The following is a 24,273-nucleotide window of genomic DNA, read 5'->3' as shown; positions in this document are numbered from 1 at the left end:
GGGTGGTCACTGTCGTCGACGATGGTGAAGCTACTCGGAATGTGTGCCCTGGAATTGATGCAACGACCATCAAGAATTTCATTGGGCCACGTGCATACTGTGACTTTCTCTGTCTCTTAGGGTTGTGTCTGGCATGCAGCATAAAAAATAATGTCTTCTTTTTGTTTATTGCTGATGTATTCTTTCTTTATGGCACGTTCGTGCATGCGCTTCATTATGTAAGCTGTGTCTACAACGAGTTTTCTTGAAATGTAGGTGTTACCCATTCCCTCCCCTGACCGGTCCCGCCTATGACATGTATGTCAAGACCATATGTCTCTCTCTGGTTTCTGAATATTGTTAATTTTGAAACCTTCTATATCACATGTCAACTATCTGCGTTATGTATCTTGTTTTCCTTCTTTTGGCATTGGACGCGGATGAATCAATAACCCTGCTTTCTACCAAAAAAAAAAACAGAAAAAAGAGAGAGAGAGAGAGAGAGAGAGGAGACACCGAGAAGCTACATGTACATGTATTGTGTAGTAAGTAGTCTGGAACGTATATTTTACCAAAAAATTTTGTCTGGAACGTATTTGATATTTCACATTCGCAAATGGATTAAGGGCCGTTTGGTCTTCCCACGTGCAAACACACGACCACAAGTGTCATTTATTTTTGAATTCAGACCCGGGCGCCTTTTTTTTCCATACGAATTAAATTTAGTTCCTCATCTGTTGCTGGCTTTCGTCTCCACGAGACCTGAGATTCTGAGAATTCCTTACCCCTCTCTTGTATTCCCCGCCGTTCCTCACTTTCGCTCTCTGAAGGTCTCTGCGATTCTGTTTCGATTTATTTATTCGCTATCACATCTCAAAGGTAATTTCAGATCTATTTATCTTTTGATTCCTATATACACCTTATTTCTTCAATTATCCAACAAAAATTTCGTTTTTTTTATTTTTTTTTTTGTATTTTACATTTTTCAATTTTTTCTGGTTATAGGTCGTTTCTTCTTCTATTCTAACGATTTTTGGTACAAGGTATTATCGGCAACAATTTTTTCCCCCTTTTAAGGTTGATCTGTTGTTTCTATGTTAAATTAGGATTTTTGAGATTCTCTCTATCCGTCGGACTGTTAATAGGAGCTCGATATGGAGAATGCAGAGGGGAAGATAGTTTCAGGTGGAAACTCACATGACAAGGACTCGTCGCAGTGTATTAGAGTTGCTGTTCATATCAGGCCTCTTATTACAACTGAACTTATGGTTGGATGTACGGACTGCATTTCGGTTGTATCTGAAGAACCGCAGGTTTGTTTTTCTTCTTTAGGCCCCTAATTTTATTTTTGGTTTTGGAGCTTGTAATGCATTCTATGACTCATTATAATCCTCATTTTGTTTTGAAAAAAAAAAGAGATATTTTAAAGGTGAGGGGTGATAATTACTTGATTTTGATTTTAAATGTTGTTTGGTAATTAAAAATGTTTACTTAATGTTCTCACTGTTTGTTTGGTGATTGCTACGCATAGGTGCAAATTGGATCTCATACATTCACATTTGATCATGTGTATGGGAGTACTGCCTCTCCTTCCTCTGCAATTTTCGGTGAATGTGTTACTCCACTGGTTGATGCATTCTTCCATGGCTATAATGCCACCGTTCTTGCATATGGCCAGGTATCACATTGTTATTATACATTTTCTCTCACGGATTCCATTCTTTTTTACTAGTTTAGTTGATTTTTTCCCCCTTTCTTGTTGATGCAGACTGGTTCGGGGAAGACTTACACAATGGGCACCAATTACTCGGGGGAAGCAAGTAGTGGTGGAATTATACCAAGAGTCATGGAAACTATATTCTTAAGGGTAGAGGAAAGGAAAGAAACCGCGGAGTTTTTAATTAGGGTGTCATTTATTGAGGTTAGATAATGTCCAGTTCCTATTTAAGTTGGAAGTTGCCAAAGTGCGTACACATAATTGTAATATTGTTGGTTTGCAGATTTTCAAAGAAGAAGTTTTTGATTTGCTCGATCCAAGTTTGCTGTCTTATTCAAAAGGTGAAGGGGCTGCTGTAAAGCCTGCTGTCCCTGCAAGACTCCCCATTCAAATTAGAGAGACAGCAAATGGAGGGATTACACTTTCTGGTGTTATTGAAGCAGAAGTGAGAACAAAGGAAGAGATGGCATCATATCTTTCCCGAGGTTCTTTGTCTCGTGCTACTGGAAGTACAAATATGAACAGCCAGTCCAGGTTGGAATTTTGTATGTAGTACTGAGTTATATTTGAGACTTGTCACTTCTGCTACTCTATTTATTTTTTGTTAATTATAATCTTTATATATCTCAATTTGCAATTACCACTTTTCCTGCATCTTAAGAATTTCTCATTTTCAACATTTTGGTACAAAAAACAAAGCAAATTCAGTATCTATAATTTGTTTCTTCTTGTATTCTATGACCTCGAATAGAGCTGATTGGAGGCCAGGGTTCCAGTAGCCGACCCCATTTAGTTGGGATAAGGCTGATTTGTTGTTGTTGTTGTATCTATAACTTGTTTCTTCTTGCATTCTATGACCTTGATGGTATTGCTATGTGCCCAAGGCCTTCAGTTAGCTTAGTTTTGTTGGTCCCTTGAACAAACAATACGTTTTGAAGATGAGTAAGTTCAAAATTTTAAATTCAGCTCTAAATAAAAGCAAATAATGGAATTGGTATTGTATGAGCCAGAATACCGTGGGGGTATTCTGGACTTTTTACTTATTTTATGATATGTATAGCCATGTCGGCTTAGTTAGGGACAGTTCTGTCCATGTAATATTTGCTATTGATTATAAATATATGGCTTGGGGTCTGCCTTAGATTATCCAAGCATTCAGCTCTAATTTTATTCCTGTTAACATCCTTGTTAGTTTGAATATGCATTTAACTGTTTATGAGGTTCTAGAAAGATTACCTTGTGCTATAACCAAGAAAGAAAAAGATAAAATTTGCAAAGGAAATACTGTTATGAATTTGAAAAACAATAAAACTCTTGAGTATCTGATGAGTTAATTTTTTCATGATTCTTTAGTCTAATAGTGATTATAACCTAATTAGACCAAGACACTGGTTCTTGGCAGATGTTAGAAGAACAAAAGGGAAAGAAAGAACTCAAAGTTAACAGTAGAACAAAGAGAATTTGAAAAAACAGGAGAATTACTGGATGTTAGAAGCTTCTTCCATCCACGTGAAGGTGGGGCGGGAAAAGTAAGTAGTAAATGATTGTTTTGACAGAACAAAATTTGTTGATCCAACAATCGGCTACCAATACATATATGCAATCTGCTGCACTAAAAAGAACCTAAAGGAGGAAAATTCCCTAACAAATAGAGAAAAGGCAAAAAGATTAGAAGGATGAGAGATACGGAACATCAATTCTTTATGCTTGCTTGAAGAATTACACCTTACATGATTAGCAAATAAGAAAACAAAATGGTTGAAGAAAGTTTGAAATTTCTAACATAAAGGGAAAAAGTTGTTGATGACAATAATTCCTTTTTTCCATTAATAGTGTTTATGTAAATATTGATTGATGGGGAAGACTATTTCAATCACTGAAAATCTAGGTTTCTGATAGAAAAGTTGAGAAAATTTCCTTCAGGTGCTGATTTGGGAAAACAAAGACTCATGAATTCAATAATCAGAGATATAAGATATTATGGTTCCAGTTTCCTGAATATTTTTAGAGCACCGATCTCCAGGCTTATTCTGTCTCTGTGCATTTATGATATAAATCACATTACAAAGAATGTCATAAGTTCTTCTCATTCTTCTTGGCTTGAGAAGAAATAGCCTTAAATTCATTTTGCATTTTTTTAGCATCTCTTTGAATTTTCCTGAACTAATTATAGGTGAAAGGCTAGGCCTCCCTAAAGGTGCTTTTTTTTAAGTTCCAAGCTGGAGTTGTTGTTCCCAAATTTCCTTTCCCATAATCTGATCACAATAAATTTAAAAGACTGTTGTACCACTTGATTTGAAAGTTTCTTAATTTGGATTTTGTTTAACTGACAGTTGATATTTAAACACGTGGTTTGTGCTAATAAAACCCCATAAAGACTCTAGTTATGTTGAGTCATGATTCATTGGAGAAATGAAAGGAAAAGTGAACTGGGGATGCTACATGCCTCAATAATTTCTGTTGAGCTTTTATTCTTTCTATCATCAACTTGCAGGTTATGCATACATTATGTTGTTTGATGATTAATTATCGATTTAGTAGAGTATTCTTGATATCTTGCTGTTAATTCTATCTATATATGTCATTCTGTAAGTTATTGGATGTTGGATTGCAAGCTAATCTACTTCGTTTGGTTTCTAACGTGGTTTTTGTTGTAGTCGTTCACATGCAATATTTACAATATGCATGGAACAAAAGAAAAGCACTCGATGCACTAGTACGTTGGTAGGTGATGATGATGATAGTGATGATATCTTATGTGCAAAGCTTCATTTAGTGGACCTTGCTGGTTCTGAACGTGCGAAACGAACAGGAGCAGATGGGTTGCGTCTGAAAGAAGGTGTTCATAAATTGGACTATTAGATCATTTCATTATGAATTTCTAGTCTGCTAAATAGGGTTACTGATATATAACACTATATATTTGGAACTCAGGAATTCATATTAACAAAGGTTTATTAGCTCTTGGCAATGTAATAAGTGCCCTGGGAGATGACAAGAAGAGAAAGGAGGGAGGACATGTTCCGTACCGTGATAGCAAGTTAACACGCTTGTTGCAGGCAAGGAAGCCTATCTATGCATTTATTTATTTTTTTATTTTGGTTGGGGGACGCTATCTTCTGGTTCAGGCTGGAGTGTTTTTTGAAGATGTAACTTGCTCTTCCCCCTAGTAGTTAAACTATTACACTTAGGTTAGTTAGGTATAGACAGTTGAAAAATTATTCTTATTTGAATCAGATTGTTCTAATCAGAACTAATGTGGGTGATGAAAGTGGAAGCACTTGTTACAAGACTGATGAAAATCTGTCTAATTTTGAAGGATAAGTGCTTCTTGAGATTAGTTCCATATGTGTCCTAAAAATTAGGAATTATTCATTAGATCAGTCCTTGCTTTCTCTATAAGCTCACGAAAACGACATTTATCTAAAGAAATAATTTTATCTCCTCTATAATTTGATTGAAAGCTTGAAACTACATAAGGCAGAGCATCAAGCCTTTAAAAGTGTGTTGTATGTCTTAGCCTAGTTAAAACACGTTTGGTAAATAAATATATCCTACCAATTAAATATTGAAGTTGTTTTTTTTTTCTTTTAAATGAATTAAATAATTAGGAAAATTGATAATTAGTGTGTTCAATTTATGTTTTTCTTTAATTGTTGGAACCTGAAACGCGATGGTTGTGTAAGAACTAGATTGATATATCGAATTGGTTTGCAATTGATTTACCATTTGTCATTTAGCAATATATGAACTTGAGTATTTTTTCAATGTGGAATGTGATAAAGGCATATAATAAATTTTGAGGTACTTTTAGTTTACTGCAGATGTAAATTGTATGGTCTCGGTATTGATTGATAGCTTTTTATTCACAGGATTCTCTTGGTGGAAACAGCAAAACAGTCATGATTGGTCAGTTGCTTTTTATGATTTTTAGTTCTCTTCATTTTTTTTTCATACATGTATCCTTATTTAGAATTTGATGTCTATTGTTAATAATTATTTTCATGCATTTTGATTGTAGCTTGTGTGAGTCCTGCTGACACCAACGCTGAAGAAACATTAAACACTTTGAAATATGCCAATCGGGCTCGCAATATTCAGAACAAGGCCATTGTGAGTTGCATTTTTTAGTACAAATCCCCCAATTTGCTTCATTTGCTAGTGAGTAGTGAGTCTTAACTGCTCTTGTTCATGTAGATAAACCGTGATCCATTGGCAGCTCAGATGCAAAGAATGCGGAGCCAAATTGAACAGTTGCAAGCCGAGCTTCTTTATTTCCGCGGTGAAGGTGGCACACCTTTTGAGGAACTTCAGGTACAAAACCCTAATAGATATTGTTGTAGGGATTATTCTGTTTGTTTCAATCATACTTATGAAATCAATATTTTTCTATTCATCAGATTCTTAGGCACAAAATCTCACTACTTGAAGCAAGCAATGCAGAGTTACACCGACAGCTTCAAGAACGCCAAGTCACTTGTGACCATCTGGCACAACGTGCTATTGATGCTCAGGTTTGTTTGTTTTATTTCAGCAACTGAACGATTGTTTCTTAAGCTTCTTGAAACAAGATTCAATGCAATGCTTCCATTATTTAACAATCTTTTATTTACCTTAGAACCCGTGGAGAGAGAATTTGAAGTGACAGTTAAGTTTGACAACAAAAAGAGAAAAAGTTGATTCCTTTTTTCCAATGGCATACACAGTGAAGAAATTACTCTGTTTATATACTATATTAGAGAAAAAGTTGATTAATTTTTTCCAATGGTTTACAAAGTGAAGAAATTTCTGTGTTTATATACCCTGATAGCATCTCTGATTCAGTTTTTAGTATTTGTGATACCCATGACAGATTAACATTGTTTATGTTAATATCAGCTTACTCATGTTGATTTAGTTATGATACTAATTGTACATGAATTGACCTTAGGTTGAAAAAGATAAACTGATTCTTAAAATTGAATCAACTCGCGACGGAAAACCCTGGGACAATATTGACTCTGTTGCTGTAAATCAGGTTTGTCTGAACTCTGAACCTGCTCTTTCATTGAATCCACTTAAATAGTTGAACTTTTTTGTTGGCTTTTGCAGGAGTTTGATTTAGTAAAGACATATGTGTCAAAAATTCAAGAGTTGGAAGGAGAACTTATGCGGTTGCAGAGCTTGAATAATTCTAATCGTAATAGATTTATTGATTCCCTTGATCTGGAGGATGATGGGCTACGTTCAAAAAGCCCCTATCTTGATGATTTACCATCTGTTTGTGATGGCAAAGCCACCAACGTTTCTGGTAAACTCTTGCTCATGTATTGCATCTTGCAATTGTCTTTATGCATTGGTGCCTTTTTGGCTACATGGATTGTAAGAGATTGCTTGTAGATGGCAGTTTGGTTTTAGTTACATGTTTATAGTACAATTGAAAGTTTTTTTGCCTTTCTCATCAAAGATTTTGAATGAGATGTGTGTGGTCTTGGTTGTTATTATACAGGTGAGATGGAGGAGGTTGAAAAGGAGCTGGAACATTCTTCTCTTCAAGATAAATTGGATAAGGAACTGAAGGAACTTGACAGACGGCTTGAACAGAAGGAGGTAGATTGTTGCTACTTTCCTGGTACTCGATAAAAAGAATTTAAAAATTTCCATTTAGAAAAGATGCTCTCATTTGGACATACTTTAAATCTCCGAACCCTTGATGATTGTAATAGTTTTTAGCTTGATTGGGTTGTGCTAAACATATCGGTTACATAATACAGAAATTTCTGTAAGTTTAAAACGTCATGTGTGTGTGTGTGTGTTGGGAGTTTTTGTAAATTTCCTGATCAAATAATCTATCTGCAACTTTATTCTATTTATTTTTTGTATCATGTAATTTCGTTAATATTTGTATTTGGTATGTATTTCCTAAGATCGATTTTTTGTTGCACGAATTTTTTCCATGGGCACATAAAGTTAAATTTTTTTGTTTGCTTTTCCTTTCATAATTAATATTGTTGGGTGTGTGTGTGTGTGTGTGTGTGTGTGTGTTAGGAATTAACAACGCAGCGGAACAGCAATTTGCGAAAGAAAAACGTAGAAGAAGATCACACACAAACAAAACTCACATGTATGTGGTTCACCCAAGGTGGGCTACGTCCACGGCTGAGCGATAAGTTGAGCTTCCACTATTTTGATGATAATGATACAAGCCCTAACCTCCTAGATATAGCGTCTCATGCAGTACAATGCAGAGAAACCCTAATCCCCAAAAGTACAAAATTGCCCCCAGTATAAACAGTTCCCAAAAAAATTCGGGACCGCCAATATTGGGGAAGATTCACTATTACTGCTTGGATTAAGTTGACATCATGCTTCACCAATAACGGGGGGGGGGGGTGTTCTACCCCATAAAAAATGGGGTAAAAAGGCTTTATCTCCCATTAGTGGACATGGGGTTCTTACACAAATCAAAGTAAGGCGTGCTGTTGCTTTCGGTCTCTTTCTAAAAGATAGTTCTCTTAGAGGGACTTACAGGCTTGTTTTCTTGATCTCCCTCCCCTCTTTTTGTGACTTTATCTACAAAGGAAGTGACTCTTTTTGTTATTTAAAATTTGGGAAAATGGCGTCAGTGGTAGAGCATGGCCCCTGTGCCAGACACAGGGGGGGGGGGGCGAAATGGCTGCCCGCTCATGGAAGGCGAAAATGCCCACCCTGTTGTTGCTTCTGTGTGCGCAGGGGCCATGATCCCCCCACAGAGAACTCTTCCCTTTAAAATTTTAATAATTTCATAAACTAACTTTTGAGCTAGGAAATTGCGTATTCAATTGTTATTTTAAAAAATTTCCAGTTACCTTTTTGTCATACATAATCTTCAGCAGAGGAGCTATGTTTCACAGATTCTCAGTTTATGCCTGTTGGCGGCTGACAAACCCCTATTATGAATTAAGGAATTAGGGGTAAAATTAGGGAAATAAAATAGGAGTTAACACAGGAGAGATTAGGGTTGGATCCAAGGTTTGGAATCTGCAATTGAAATTGGATAATGGTAATAAACTATCAGATCAGATTATGATAAAATAAGTGTACTTAGAATAGAATGTAACCTAGGGAAGAATAATACTAGAAAGTGAGAATTTCGATTACTCAAACTAGGGTCTATAATTGGTTGTAACAGGGGTTGATTCATCTGTTTGAGGGCGAACCAATGGACAAAATCTGGGGAAATTCTCTTGTTTACAGAGCGGTGCGATTGGACTGAAGATAACATGTAGCCAGAACAGAGCCGGATGGTAGAAGCGGTGTGAATTCAGGGTTGGGGTTCGGTTCTAAGGGTTGGATCTATGAGGGTTAAATAGAGATAATTGGAGAAGGTTTCAGGCTTAATAAAACAGAATTGACAGAAAAATATTATGTTGCTGGTTGTTAAAAAACAACTAAAAACAGAGTATCTGGTGGTACTATTAGCAGAGAATAGATCGAGTGATGATCTGACCTTTAACATTAGAATTCACTGCAGGAAATAAGCATCGAAATAATGTTTCAGTTGCAGAAAAACAAGCTCCAATCTACCAGGCCGGCCCGGGAATTTCCCACACAAACACCACAAAAGTTGCTATCCCTCAACACCTCCATTGCATAGCATGTTAGAACATTTATTTATAAACTAAATAATCTTTATATTCTCAGCAATGGTTAAACTCTAGACATCTTCCTAAATTTTAGATTGAGAATCAAGGAATCTGAAAATAGAAACTTTCTAGAGCTTCTGGAGTTTCTAGAACCAAATTCAACAGCTCTCTTATGAAGTAGGAACTATTCAGATGATAACTCAATATGGACCCAGTCTGTCCTAAACAGAAACAAAAGAAGAGCATCCTAGTGCACTAGGCTCCCGCTACTTCAGGGTTTGGGAGGGGCAAATGTACGCTACCTTACCCCTGCTTCGCAGGAGTGGCTGTTTCCAAATTTTGAAACCGCAACCCACAGGTTGCAATAGTGCAACTTAACCTTGGGATTCAATCCCCTCATACTTGTGCTTATAGAATTGGCCCATTATAACAGAAAACACAAAAACACTCAGCTCATGACCCATATATTGTTTGGGAACTTAAATTGAGTCTAATTATGCTCCATTGATGACTCAATTTATGCTCCATTGATCAGATTTTTGCAGGATCTACCTGCATCAATGCCTTTCTTTATATGAGCAGAAGTGCCTATCCTCTATTAGTCTTGTACATCCTTTATATTTTCCTTGCGTTTGCTTCAAACCTCCTGTTAGCTAGAAATAGGGGTTTTGAACATGATCCATTATATTAATCAAAATAAAATTATGTATTGGTGCAGACAGATATTCATTTATGAATATCTTCTTAAAAAAGATATTTTAGCCCTAACGGAAATGCTTAAGGACGCAAAGTTTAATTGCTACCACCATTGGAAAAGAAAATAATTGTGGAACTAATTTGCTTCTAATTAGAAGCAAGGCCTTTCTGATATCAGAGGGCAACAAAGCTGCTGAGCTCAGAATCTTTAGAGCTGTGGTGGCAGGAAAGTTTTCTATTAACAACTTTTGCTACTATTCACTGTATGTCATAAATGGATCCTAGCTGTGTTGAGCTTATCAAAATGGAAATATCTACTTCAAATTAATTGGTTCTTTGTTACTACTTAAGTTTAAATAATTGAGTAAATTTTTAAAGTTTTTTTAAATTCCTTTTATATAGATAGTAGCCGGAGCTTTCATGTGGTCATAACCAGCAAACAATGTTATTGAAATGAACTATCAACAGATGCATGAACAAAAATTCACAGTTCCATGCGACTTTATTTAAATTAAACAACTCTGAGCACCGAAAGACTGTTGATCTAATCCTTTTTAGTTCCCTTACTTGCTACTTGGTGCTTACATTGTTCAGTGATTCTCCATCGTTGTGGCTCACTCCATGTTAAAAATTTGTTCATTTGTTGAAGGCTGAAATGAAGCAGTTTGCGACGGATGATACATCAGTGCTCAAGCAACGTTATGAGAAGAAAGTTCAGGAGTTGGAGCAAGAAAAGAGAGCCTTGATGGTAATTTATTCTGATGCTTATTGTGGCAAATGAGTACTTTTAGGATTTTGGTTTTCCTGATCTTGTCTTGTGTTTGACAGAAAGAGATTGAGGACCTACGGTCTAACCTTGCGAATATTTCTTCTGCTTCTGATGATGGTGCTCAAAAGTTAAAGGAAGAATATCTTCAAAAATTAAATGTCCTTGAAGTACAGGTTAGTCCCCTACTTTGATGTTCTTCTAGCTTCCTCCACATGTTCTAGAACCAAAGTTTTTCCCTGCAGGTGTCAGAGTTGAAGAAAAAACAAGATGCACAATCTCAAGTTTTGAGACAAAAACAGAAAAGTGATGAAGCAGCAAAACGGTTACAGGAGGAAATTCAGAGAATAAAGTCTCAAAAGGTGTCTTTTTCGGTCATTTGAAACTTGTGCTAGTGGAGGAAATACCTATTCCATTATTTTAAACTCCAATATGCACTATTCAGGTTCAATTGCAGCATAAGATCAAGCAGGAGTCTGAGCAGTTTAGGTCATGGAAAGCAGCACGGGAAAAGGAAGTTCTTCAGGTATGTTTGGGTCAGACATTTTGCATCCTTTCATGTTATAATGGTATTCTTCCATCATGTGATATAGTTAATTGTAAGACTTCATTTAAATTTCATCTCCTGATTTCCATTTTATATACTTCAAATGAATGCCATGATCCTTGCTGATATATTTGGGTTATGCCTTTGGCACATCTGAGTGACCAAATCTTCTTGTCTCACACACTCTTGGCTTTACTTTCAATTATTTAATGGGTGACAAAATCATAAGTAAATAAAACAAAGAGCACACAGAGATATGAATTCACCATGCAAGCCTCAATGCACTGGCAAAAGGGTAAACATAGCAACCCCGTCATATATTGGATTCCACCCAAATATGCTTGCAAGTGAGATAGTTGTCTTTTCAACATTGCTTCTGTTTTCGGAAGACGGTTGAGTCTTCCCGCCCTTCATTCCTCTCTCAAGTATCTCAAGATCTAACATTACAAGACAGACTTACTCACCAGTCTACAATTAACTTGAAGAAATCTTACAGTGTTCATATCCCTGTAACACTCAAACAAAAACCAAAATAAAAACAAGAATTCCATAAGTATGGTCCAAATGACCTTGAAGATTTTCTAACTCTACTGGTCAAGAGAGAAATATATTGCTGTGTTTCAAAACAATCTAATGAATGAATAGCTAATGCAAGTGTGATATTCTCAAGTCCAATAAAGCAATTTGGATGAGCCAAGTGGCGACATTAATTATGGGTGGATAGGAAGAAGCTGTCGCTTTTTCGACGCTATTAGACGTGTCAGAATTGTAAGTTTTCTGTTTGGAGGTACTGAGTACATGTTCAGATAAGACCCTGGTCACTTTTCTTAATAAAAGAGGATCTTCTAATCATAGGGCTTGGGAAAAGATGAATAGTATTTTGATGGATGCCCTGAAGTTTGAGTTGAGTTCATGTCCATCTATTATGAAGCTACTATCTATCTGCTAAAGCTACCTTAAAATTGAGATGTTCTTTTTCTTCTTTTCTCATGCATTATTCTCCAGTACTAAGTTAAATATCTTATCTAATACTCAGGTTAAGGAAGAATCTCACACATGCTTTATTTTGTACTTTGCACATTGAAAACCTTGGCCTGGCTTTTTAGTTCTCAGCTTGATTTTGGATTTCTTGGTCTAGTTTTTGGTGGGTTAGGGAAAGAGATTTGAAAGAGTTTTCCCTGTGCCTGAAAATAAGCTTTTTCTTGGTCTAGTTTAACTTTTGGGACGAGCTGTGGCTGAAACCTTCCTGTCTTCAGCCTATTGCATGCTGAGACAAGATAACTTCTGAATCAAGACGACAATTTTGGTCCTAAAATGTTGAGAGAGAGAATCTTAATGTAAACCCAGAACTTAAGTTGTTCTCTATCTCTGATGTCGACTAAAGATTTTTGTGTAGGTAATCTAGTTAACTTTCTGGTCATATTTTGTTCCTGACCACTAACAGTTGATGACTGACTACTTTTTCTATCAGAAGAGATTTAAATATCTTTTGAACTAGAAAGCTACATATCTTCCTCCACCAATCCTATATTTCTATAGTTCATCCTCGATTCTCTCTCTTGTTAAGGAGTCTTATTTGACTTCCCTCATTGACAGCTCAAGAAGGAGGGGAGAAGAAATGAGTATGAGATGCACAAACTATTATCTTTGAATCAGAGGCAAAAGATGGTAATGTTCATGTTCTTGCTAGTTAGTAAAAGTGGGGAGGGGAGGGCAAGAGAAATCCTAAGCTGTGACAAGCATTGTAGTATTGTGTAAACTTGCTTTTACACTTGTTCATGTCAGGTTTTGCAAAGGAAGACCGAAGAAGCTGCTATGGCTACAAAACGACTAAAAGAGCTACTGGAAACTCGGAAAGCTGCTTCACGTGAAACATTTGGTATGGTGGTGTGATTTTTCTGTGCAATAATTGTTCATTTGTTCTTTTTGTGATTACAATTCTCTGAGTTCGTGATTTTCTTCTAGGTGCTGGAAATAGGAATGGTCCAGGAATTCAGGTAGAACAACTGAACCAAGTATTCATTTAACATTTATATGTTCCTGGGTGTTCATTTCGTTTGGTTGCCTGTTAGTGGGTTTGTTTTGTGTTTGTGTGGATGGGTGGATGCAGGAGTAGATTCCTGTGAAATTAGTTTATGTATAAGTTTATTGGATGTGTATCCATACCCTTCTTACTAACATTTATGATGTATGAATTAGAAGGCATTAATGCAGGCAATTGAACATGAGGTTGAAGTAACAGTACGTGTACATGAAGTTCGTTCAGAATATGAGCGTCAAAAGGAAGCGTAAGTTCTCAATTCATTAAATCTCCTTGGTTGGCTGTCTATAGCTATATTAGTATATTTTCTTTTCTATTTGTAAATTTTAAACAGGTTATAAAATGTGACTTTAACACAAACCTATTTTCTTTGACTGGTTAACATAGTGGCTGAAGTTCTAGGTGGAATTCTCAGTTATCAGCATGGTCCTAACTCCCAAGTCAAAGAACTTTTATAGAAATTTTCGTAATGGTTAATGTTAAGTTTTGATTTAATCTTGGCACGCAACATTATGAAAACTTATCAAGATTTGCCACCTTCTCTTAAAATGAATTGCCCTTGGCCCACAATGTGGAACTAGCCTTGGTTTGTTGAAGAGAAAAATGCTTGTGTTTTGAGTGCAAAAATGTATGCTGTGTTCATTTCATTTCCATCAAGTAATAGCAGAAATAATTTTACTACCTGAATTATCTTAAGCCCCTGCATTGAACATAGCAATTCTCTAAGCTTTTTACAATGATGCTCTACAAAGTTGCATTATTGAGACCTTGTACTTGGGCCTTGAGGACGGCTTTGCAAACTGTTTGCCTTTATTGAAAATAATGAGATCGTAGACATTGTCTTGAGCCGGGAATTCCTCTATTCTGTATTTAGTTGGACATTATGTCTTTTCTGATTCTACCTCATGGTTGGAGAATCCCTTAAATAGGCATCTCTATCATAATTGTCAATGCGACTAGACGACCCAAGGGGTTGGAGGGGTGCTTAGGTATTGCCTAGGCGCTCTAGGTGTGCAGTATCTGACTATGTAATTAGCAATGATAATTTTATATAATTGTACTTATATGCAACATAGATGCCATATCAATGCAACATAGTTGCCAAGGCAGAAGGCAACCCAAGTCGCTAGAAGGGTGCCTAAACGCTTAGGCAACAAGGTGCTCGCCTAGGCGTTGACTAGGCGCCCAAATGTTATTTTATATTTCCCCTCTTTTGTATGCTACAATGTATACCTTATGTCATAAAAATCAACATTAAGCCACATCAAGTCATCAAATATCAACATTAAGTTACATCAAGTCATAAAAAAATCAATATTAAGCCATATCATGTCATTAAAAATCAATATTAAGTCACATCAAGTCATCAAATATCAACATTAAGTCACATCAAGTCATAAAAAAATCAATATTAAGCCATATCATGTCATTAAAAATCAATATTAAGCCACATCAAGTCATAAAAAATCAACATAGAACTGAAGAAACAAGCTATTGGATGTTTAAAACAATCAAAATATACATTTGGTTCATACTGTTCATGGAATTGGTCATTGTCTTGGCATACCTAGTCTCACATTTGGTTTATACTGTTTTAGAAAATATGATCTTATCTATAAATACTTAAACTGCTATTGATTTAGAGAAATGCTTTTGTTCTCTAAGAAGTTTGACTGGTCATATGATTTTATTTTTACATGAGACCTTTATATTAAGTAGAACACAAAACCAGCTTTCCAACAAATTCAAGATTGCTTAAATTTGATTTATATTGAAGGAGTGATGTTCCGGTTAAACCTTATTTGATGTGCCCGAATGCTGTCAAAATCGCTCTGAATGAATTTTTTTTTAATATATCAAAACAAATGAATATTTTACCGCACTTTTGGTTTTTAGCAATGTTTACCATATTAAGATTTATGGAATTTTTAGCTTTAAGAAAAACTCTAGCATTAGAAAGTTGAAAATTTCACCTACTGCCAAAAATCCAGTTTTTGTTCTTGAACTGGGGGGGTTGACTTTTTATCCTTTTGGAATTTATTTTTTAACTATTTTTATTAGGTTCAAATAGGGGGGGGGGGGTTGCTTATTATGAATAATATCTTAAGTAAATGAACATTTACTTAAATGCTATTTGGTATAAATAAGGGTAGATAACACTAAGGCGTTCAATACCACTAAGGCGGCAGTCGCCTAGGCCCCCAAAATTCCACCTGGACGCCTAGTTGACGCCTTGACAACTATGCAATGTAACATGAAATAATTATGCTAGTATTGACCTAATATGAGAAAATCAACATATTATAAGTAAAGTATATGATATAAAATAGGTATATTCATTTAAAACCAAAAGCAATAAACATACTTCAACGTAAACTCGTGAAGTGTCAATAAAGCGTGCTGTTGCTCTGGACCCAAGAAGGAGCCTGGACGCCTTGACAACTATGACCTTTATAGAGGGACATACCTAAATTTTGTACATACTTACATATTTACATACATCAATATTGACTGACGCATGTAAATACATATATAAGATCTACACCTATATACATCTTTACATAATTTCACTCAGCAGACAATGACAGACAAGGCAGTTTTTTATTTCACAGTTCTCAGCATAAACAATACTACAAAAGTGAACCTTGTGGTGTCTTGCATGGATAGGAAGGACATCTAGGAATCACTTTAACTCAATAGCTTGTTTATGGCAATACAGAGAAGAGAAAAAGATATAAAATGTTTTGTAGATTAGAAGTATGTAACTCAAAAATATGATCTTAGGCCGGAAATTTCCGTAGTTGAAAACAAAGTCCAGTAAATTTCAGATTTTCAAGTGTTATTTAAGAATTAGTTTGGTCAAAATGTTGGCACTTTTGTACTACACCTGCTTGCTATTTCGTTATTCACCTTCACTTTCATGATGAATTTGGAAGTTTTTTTTTTTTTTGGGAATTTGGAAGTTTAATCATCTGGAAACCAAATATGCTTGTTCTCCTGATAGCTCGTACATATTTTCACGTTGTTTAATAGTGAAGTTGTAGACGTCAATGGATGTAATAATATATCTCCCTTTCCAAGGAAAGATCAACCAGGAGGCTGTCACAACTCCCTTGCTTTTCCTCTTCTGGTAAGAAAAAGGATTTCAGTAGAGGCACGGCCTTAGTATAATATACTGGCCTGTAGAACTATTAAAAAGAAAGACATAATTTCCATAAGCTATAGATATGAGAAGCTGAGACTCCGACATCACTGCTTCAGAGGGCCCACTAAGATATCTTGTCTTTAACCTTTTGGATCATCTTATCAGCAGGTTCTCTTGTACTTTCAAAAACTCTGAATTTCCTTGCTCTCCGTAGGTTCAAGGGACTGCTTCCTTTAATCTTTCCATCTGTTGGTTCTGCTTCAGACTATTCCAACAGTTAAGAAGGCATAGGCTAGTTGAGTCGCTGACATTCAGTGCCCTCATGATTTTATACTAGAATTCTTGAGCTAAAAACTGATGAAGCCTCAGATGGTTAATGACTTGTACCGTGGCAAATCAAAATATGCAAATAGAGGAAGATACTGCCCTAATGAGATGCTCTATAGTTGAGGTTATATCCTAGGCAGCTGTCCAAACAAAGGTTCTGCATTTGAAGAATCCCCTTTAACCCTTTTAAACATAAAAGGAAAACCAGGGCTGTTTTCTTTTGTCCAGAACTTGAAGTATGATATAAATGTAAAAGAGACCAAGCTCCGTGCTTATCCACTAAAAGAGATCGTTGTCTGTTTAGTTTTCTGATGGGGCCTGGTGGTGATTCATTTTTACATAAGTTTATGCATATCTAGTTTATTAATATAGACTATTGCAGGCTACAAATCTTTATTATTTGTCTTGATTATTTTATTAGGAGGGCTGCCATGGCAAATGAGGTGTCAAAGTTAAAGGAAGAAGTTGAAATGGTTAAGCAGAAAAATGCCAGGTCAGCTATTTTGTTTCTGTGTGGGCTGGTGTGCTAGTATGCTATTCTTATTCTTGCTCCTTTCATATGTATGACATTCTCGATAGTTACAGAGACATTAAATTATGATCCTTTGCAGTGACTGTCTCCAAACAATGTCTCCTGGTGCAAGAAATTCAAGGATTTTGGCACTTGAAAATATGTTGGCTACTTCATCAAGCACCCTTGTGTCTATGGCTTCACAACTGTCAGAAGCAGAGGAGCATGAACGTGTCTTCAGCAGTAAGGGCCGCTGGAATCAAGTACGGTCGGTTGCCGATGCAAAAAATGTGATGAATTATTTGTTCAACTTAGCATCCTCCTCAAGGTACTAATGTTCATTAAATACATCAGTTCAGAAACAAGGAACTTTTGATGTGGTAATGCAGGGTAATTTTATTCACTAATCACTTTGTTTCTGTAACATGCTATCTGCAACTTTCTTGGGTGTACACCTTGTCTTAGACAATATATTAGTGGTTTCAACTTATTTTCCTCCTGTTTTTATTTGATGATTAGTTTGATTACTGCTCTGGTTACCAGAGATAGGCATTTTTTAAAACTTTTTCTCGTCTGACTTTAGGATCTCACTTTGCCATCTCTAGAGTGATATACTGTAAATATCCTCCCTGTTCTTCAGAATGATGTGGAAACTAATAAAAAAACAAGGGTGGATTGAGTATCATTCTCAAATAGAAATCGTAGAATCTTGTTGAGTCCTTTGTGCCTAACTCTGTGCTGTTTCCTTTTTGTATGTCTGCCCTTGATGGCTTTATCAGGTGCATATTGCGAGACAAAGAAGTGGACTGCAAAGAGAAGGATGCTGTAATACGGGAGCTAAAGGAGAAGGTTGTCAGACTCACTAGTCTGGTCAAACAGATGGAAGCACAAAAGGCAGAACTTCTTCGTCAACAGGAGTTGCAGGTTAGTGGACTTTATTGTTATACACAGTTTTCTTATGATTTTCTGTATGTATCAGAGTACAACATTTTCTTTTAAAACTGATAAATAAAAAGGATTTATTATGAAAGAGAGAACCAGGGCACAATTTTTATGCTACAGAAATATCAAGAAGTGACTTGTTTACTATCAATCTATTATTACCCTCAAACTTTCCTCTCAATGTTTTCTCCTTACAAATGATTGTGTATATCAACTCAATTGAAATCCGTTTGTTCACTCCTTGGAGAAGCTTCTTATTTGTGTAGTGCCGTTTTGATGTATTCTGGTTTCAGGCAGTATATTTGTTTGGTTGTTGATGTATGGTAGCCCATCCTTTAGTCTATTTTAATTAAAATAATTTGACTTGGTATTTTCTATTGTTGTTACAGCATAGTTGTCATGGCATCTAGATGACCCTAGGCATTGGAGGAGGAAAAAACCAAGGCAAAACCTACAAGGCACATACGCATCAACTTGACAACTATGGTTACAAGACATGACCAGATCCTAGATTGTAAACTATGCTTCCTTTTTTTTTTTTTTTTTTTTAAAGAAAATAGCTACATACAACCATGGTTTGAAATTTTGACTGAAATATCAAAATTTCAGCCGCCTATTTTGGTTTTGACATTGGATGAAACCATATGGCATGTGAATCGAGGGGTCTTCAATGTTTTGGTTTTTTTTTCACGATAATGGACTTTATTTTGGTGCCGTCCCAGCCATTGCAGTGGTATATTTCGGTTTCAACCAGGGTTGAAATCCCAGTCGAAACTGAAATCTTGAACCTTGCTTACAGTTTATGCATGGAATATCAGGGGCACATTTGGGAAAACTAGAGAAGATAAAATAAGGAATGAATAAATTAAAGGTATGTTAGGTGTAGCTCCGATACATGATAAGTTTAGAGAGAATCATTTGAGGTGATACGGGCATTTGCAAAGACCTTTTAATGTGCCAGTAATGAGGAGCAGTGTGACTCAGATTGGAGGAGCTGAAATGACTTGGAAGTGGTGAGGAAAAAAATGCATGTATTAGGGTTGACAACTATAGCATTGAACGGCGAAAGAGGATCTATATAGCCAACCCCACTTAGCTGGGAAAGGCTTAGTTGAGCTAAGTTGATGATACAGTCAAGATTGCCCAATTGGACCTAAGAAGACTTCATTTTGGGCCGTGGATGGGTTCTATGGGTCTTGGGCTACGTGTTTGTTGTAATGCGCCTAATTTAAAACCCCTTACATGGGGTTTATTTTTGCATATATGAATAATATTAAGTCTTAATTTGCTAAGCTAATGGAGATTGAGTTAATTTATGATACTTATTAGCAAGTATAGAGTTCTATTTTGAGTCTATTAAGTTATTTTAGTGTGGGAGAGTGAATAGGAGTCCTGTCTGTGATAGTTTAGAGAATTTAAAAGCTTATATATATATGTAATACTGGCCCAATCAAATGACATTTAGTTTAGAAAATTTATGTAATACTGCTGTACTATGCACACGTGGATGGAGTCTCCTTTCCTGGCCGACTGCTTTTCTTCTACTCTTCTTCTTGCAGTTTAGGACTTATGGTTCCTATGCAACCAGGTGACATCTTTCCGTTACTCATCATTTTTTTTCTGCTCTTGATTTTTCTCCTGTTCTCCCTCTTGTTTTTCTATTCTTTTAAACGACTTCAATGCTATACAATTATTTTGTGGGTGGATAGTTCTGTTCTGCAAATCTGAATACCTGTGACTTATTAGAGTACTTGTAGATCTGAATCTGAGGTCTGATCATTGATCTCTTGATTATTTTCTGAGTTCTTGGAGTTAGCTTGAGATATAAGCAGTCTGGGTTTTATCTCTTTCTTGACCAGACTTTCAAGATTCTAATATCGATCAATAGATCTGATTAGACTATTTACTTGATCAGAATTTCAGAGTATTTTGACTGCTGGATTCCGAGATAATCATTCGTCTAATCTGCCCAAATATTTTGTATGGCTGCTACATTGGTCCTTGTCATAAACTGTAGTTCTTGCTTCCTGAGCCTTAACTGCATTAGTTGAGCATTTAGGCTCATGCAGTTTCACTTCTCTGGGTGATTTTGGGGGTGGTTTCTGGTTCTCTGGAGTGATTCCAACCAAAAGCATTCCAAGTGTTCTTTTGAATCTTTGCTCATTTGGAGTTTCAAAGTGAAAAATTTCCAAAAGTATTGTCTCCTAATTTTTTGTGGGAATCATTCGAATAATTATTTGTTTACCAGAATTAGATGTAAGAATTAATATGCTGCTTCTTTCTTCTAGAAGTCCCTTGAAAAGAGCCAAATTCTAAAAATGTCTTGGTGTTGCGAAAATGTGAACTAGTCATTAGACTTAGTTATGTATTCATCTGGTGGTTTTGACTAGTCAATCTATGTATGTCAAGTATTCAAACTTGGCATCAGCTAATAGCAAGTCATTAGTGGACTTACCAGGTTGACTATTTTGATATGATTTTGACTTCCTGTAGTAACTTGATATTCTGGTCCTTTCTGTGTTGTTTCCCTTTGTTCTATGTAGCCAACCCCATTTAGTTGGGTAAAGGCTGAGTTGCATTGAGGCAACAGCTAGTCAGCAAGCAATCAGCTAGGCATGAAAAGATGATTAATCCCATGATAATTATAAAATATTATTAACCATTTGAGATCAGTGCATGCGAACAACGTATAGTGGAAAATCATAATACACCATGAGCACTGCTGAGTGAAATTTTATAAGTTTCTTTCTAATTGTATGGATGAGAAATTAATCTATTTTGCATCATTGTAGCTTAGTAAAAACAATAATGTCCTTAGTAAAGTTCAAATCTTTAGTACAGATTGAATGTTAATGTTGTTGGTTTGTTGATTTAAGACCAGAAATCTGGATCTACCATGAGGTGTAATATTAACCAATATTCTGAAGCACATCTCATCCACCACCGAGTTTAGAGTACAGGTTGACAGATCACCTAGCCAACCAACAGATCCACAGTTGGGTGGAAGATTTCTTTTAAAGTAATGAACAATGTTTTAACTCAGCTGAAGCTGTGCAATAGTGGCTGAATGTGTCTAATGCATTACGTATGTTTAACTTTTCTATTTACAAATGGATCATAATAGGTCCAAGATGGTGGGTTGTTAACTGTTTGACCCATCCTGACCCCGAGTCAACAGGTCACTGACAAGTTGGTGGGTTAGGTTGGTAAACCCGTTTTACTGACCAGGTGATTAGTCTACATGTTCGGCCTGCTGTTTGCGTTCCAAGCTGGGTCTCAAAATACTGTAGCATTTAGCAACAAAAACAGTATGTCTAGAGCTAAACATCTTATAATGAAATATAAGTGTACTAATTTTCTTTGACGTTCAAGGAAACCTTTAATGTATTACTGTTCTTGCTCTTACATAGTGTACACGCATTGCCAATCGTTATCAATATCTTCTCCATGGATATCTGTACAGCTCTTCATTGAGAAAATATCGTCATCTGTTAAGGTACAAGGATCGCAGCTGGTAAGGGCCTTCGCTGGTTGCTGCAAGGTCTTGGGATCAAATCCTGCCTTCACTTCTCCCCTTTCACCTCCTCCACTCCCCCCCCCCCCCCAACACGCACTCACACAAAATAAATAAATTAAAAAAAAAAAAAAGCATGCTGTTTGGAAATTGGCATTTTATTGGGTATTCTTTGCTCTAATCTAGTTCATATTTTCTTGTTCATTATACTCCATTATACAGTAAGCTGACTGGTATTTTGGTTTGCACTGCAATCTTAAGCAGAGATTGACTTTGAAGAACACCATGGAGAATTTATCAAATTTTGGGGTCCAAATCCCGAGCACTAGGGATGGGCATGTGTATGACCTGCGCAAGGTACCTTCCTCATTATTACTAGGGTAATGTGGGTTATTTATGAGAATGTTTTCTTATTATCAGATATTCATACGTCAAGTTGTCCATCTATAATAACAAAAAGCATACTTTAGTTGGCTACCATTGGCTAGATTTTATTTAATTAGTTATTCTCATCATGGTTATGATCCTTGGTATGTATAAACTGAACACTATCATTTGCTTTGCTCAAGGGGCCCCGGAACTCCATTGTCTTTAGCAGCAGCAGAGTTAACAACGAATTGTTGGAGGACATGGACATGTCTGAGTCAGAAGGCTCTGAAACTGAGGCCATTGATGATGAGTGGGTGAACTCTGAAAAACGACCTGTTAAAAGGAGGGCATCTAGAGCTCGTCTATTAGTAGCATCCCATCCTGTAGATATCCGAATTCCAGAAAATTTGAGCCCAGAGTCCCTGAGTGGGGAAACAAACTGTAAATTTGTGAACCCTTCGTCAGGCATATGTTGCTCCTGTTCTAAAAGCTCCTTGTGCAAAACTTCAAAATGTGAATGCCGGGCTGCTAGCGGCACATGTGGGGAATCTTGTGGGTGTAAGCCGACTAAGTGCTCAAATAGAGAGGCTGGTGTATTGAACAAAGAAGTGGGTGACCAATCTCTATCAGAAAGAGCTGAAGGTGGCATGAACAGTGCTGACACTGGTGAAATTGGGAGGACTAATGTTCTTGCATCACATGGGGCAATGCTTCTTCAGAGTGCATTATCTGAGAAGCCTGTTGAGGTAAATGAAGATCGTGGGGCACAGAGGAAAGCGTTGTCTGACATTGGGAACACACTGGTATGTAGTTTCACCTTTAATTGTTTTTGTACTTAAGAGTTTTGACCATGCAACCAGGAAACTTTGTTTTTTTTTCCAAATTTTGCAGTGTCAGACACCACATGGGTACTGGACACAAATACTAACACTATGGTTTCTGTAAAATTCTTTACAATGGAGACAGACAGCATATTGGTTTGCTTTTCCCATGATCTTTGGAATTAAAGAGAATCTTGTTGGTTCCTCGTTTTATATTAAATTGAATTTGCACCAAAGATGCTACCAACACATAAATGACTAGAGAATCAGAGATATGATGATGGCAACTCATTTCGGAAGACGACTCTCTTATATTTGCAACCATGAACTTTTTGAGCTTTTTACATATTGATTTCAATGTCATTACATTCCATTCAGAATTTGTAACTGAAGTAATTGGACTTACTTTTGTTTCTCATTATTTGTGTACACCATATGACTTCTTTGGGCTTCTCTTGGTCACATGCAGGCCAAGCCAAATGCACCAAAGCCAGACCGAAGAAAAAAATGGCGAAAATCGGTCATTCAACTTGTTCCGGAAGCTCCACCTTCCAGCCTACTGGAGAGCACTGAACCCCCATCAAAGCCTGAGAACAGTCTGGTGGAGCCAGAAGTTCCTCTAAAGCTACCACGTGCAATGAGGCCACCAACGGTGAATAATAATCTCTTGAGAGAGAGGAATTCCAACCAGGCACATGAATCCATTGCTAACAAGGATGTAATAGAAATGGTTGCTCCAAGAAGTCCTCGACAGGCAAGGAACTCAGAAGTTAAAGAAAACCATGGAGTCTAACTGACGTTAGTCATTTGTTATTAATGTTAAAATCCATCATTCTAAGATCATTACTACTAACAGCCTGACATGTTACCAGGAAATTTTCTGGTGGATCCAGGGAAGTGATTGTGGGATTTGAAACTTGTATCCATAGAGGATTGACCAATGTCTCTGTCAATCCTCTTGATCAGGTTTTTATCTGTTTAGGAATTGGAAGGTGGCATTCATTTTTTTATTACTCGTTGCTTTTTCTTGCATACTTGAGATATCTTCCTAGATACAAGATATCCTAAGGATTTCTCCTGTGGTTTGGGTATGACAGTAATTTTTTTGGGGTGGGGAGGAGGAAAAATGAAAACCAGAAAAGAGAAACGAGAAATATGAATGTGGGGTTGGCTCATGTAATCAATTTTAGCAAATTAAGAGGACGAACAAGTTCATACCGCAGTTTGAAGTATGTAAGTGGAAGTTGTGGAAAATAATCGCCCACTGCACACATGGGCGGTGCTGCACCGCACG

The 24,273-nt window shown here is 36.5% G+C and overlaps 1 protein-coding gene across 1 annotated transcript; it reads left to right on the top strand.

The window, feature by feature from the left end:
* The first annotated feature begins 812 nt into the window (after positions 1-812).
* Positions 813-23,992, top strand: LOC122660124 (kinesin-like protein KIN-4C). Its single transcript, XM_043855304.1, has 28 exons — positions 813-858; positions 1,125-1,292; positions 1,511-1,657; positions 1,748-1,900; positions 1,980-2,230; positions 4,354-4,535; positions 4,631-4,755; positions 5,569-5,605; positions 5,718-5,809; positions 5,894-6,010; positions 6,097-6,210; positions 6,627-6,713; positions 6,788-6,986; positions 7,185-7,285; positions 10,646-10,744; positions 10,825-10,938; positions 11,008-11,124; positions 11,208-11,288; positions 12,906-12,977; positions 13,095-13,188; positions 13,275-13,306; positions 13,512-13,597; positions 17,244-17,315; positions 17,434-17,661; positions 18,113-18,257; positions 22,054-22,146; positions 22,359-22,961; positions 23,449-23,992. The coding sequence occupies exons 2-28, from the start codon at positions 1,134-1,136 to the stop codon at positions 23,770-23,772; spliced, it is 3,924 nt and encodes a 1,307-aa protein (XP_043711239.1). The 5' UTR covers positions 813-858; positions 1,125-1,133; the 3' UTR covers positions 23,773-23,992.
* The last annotated feature ends 281 nt before the right edge of the window (positions 23,993-24,273 follow it).

Source organism: Telopea speciosissima, chromosome 4, assembly GCF_018873765.1.
Source record: "Telopea speciosissima isolate NSW1024214 ecotype Mountain lineage chromosome 4, Tspe_v1, whole genome shotgun sequence".
NCBI classification, from domain to species: Eukaryota; Viridiplantae; Streptophyta; class Magnoliopsida; order Proteales; family Proteaceae; genus Telopea; species Telopea speciosissima.
Note: the sequence above shows the minus strand (reverse complement) of the source record. Positions and strands in the feature narration are given on the sequence as shown.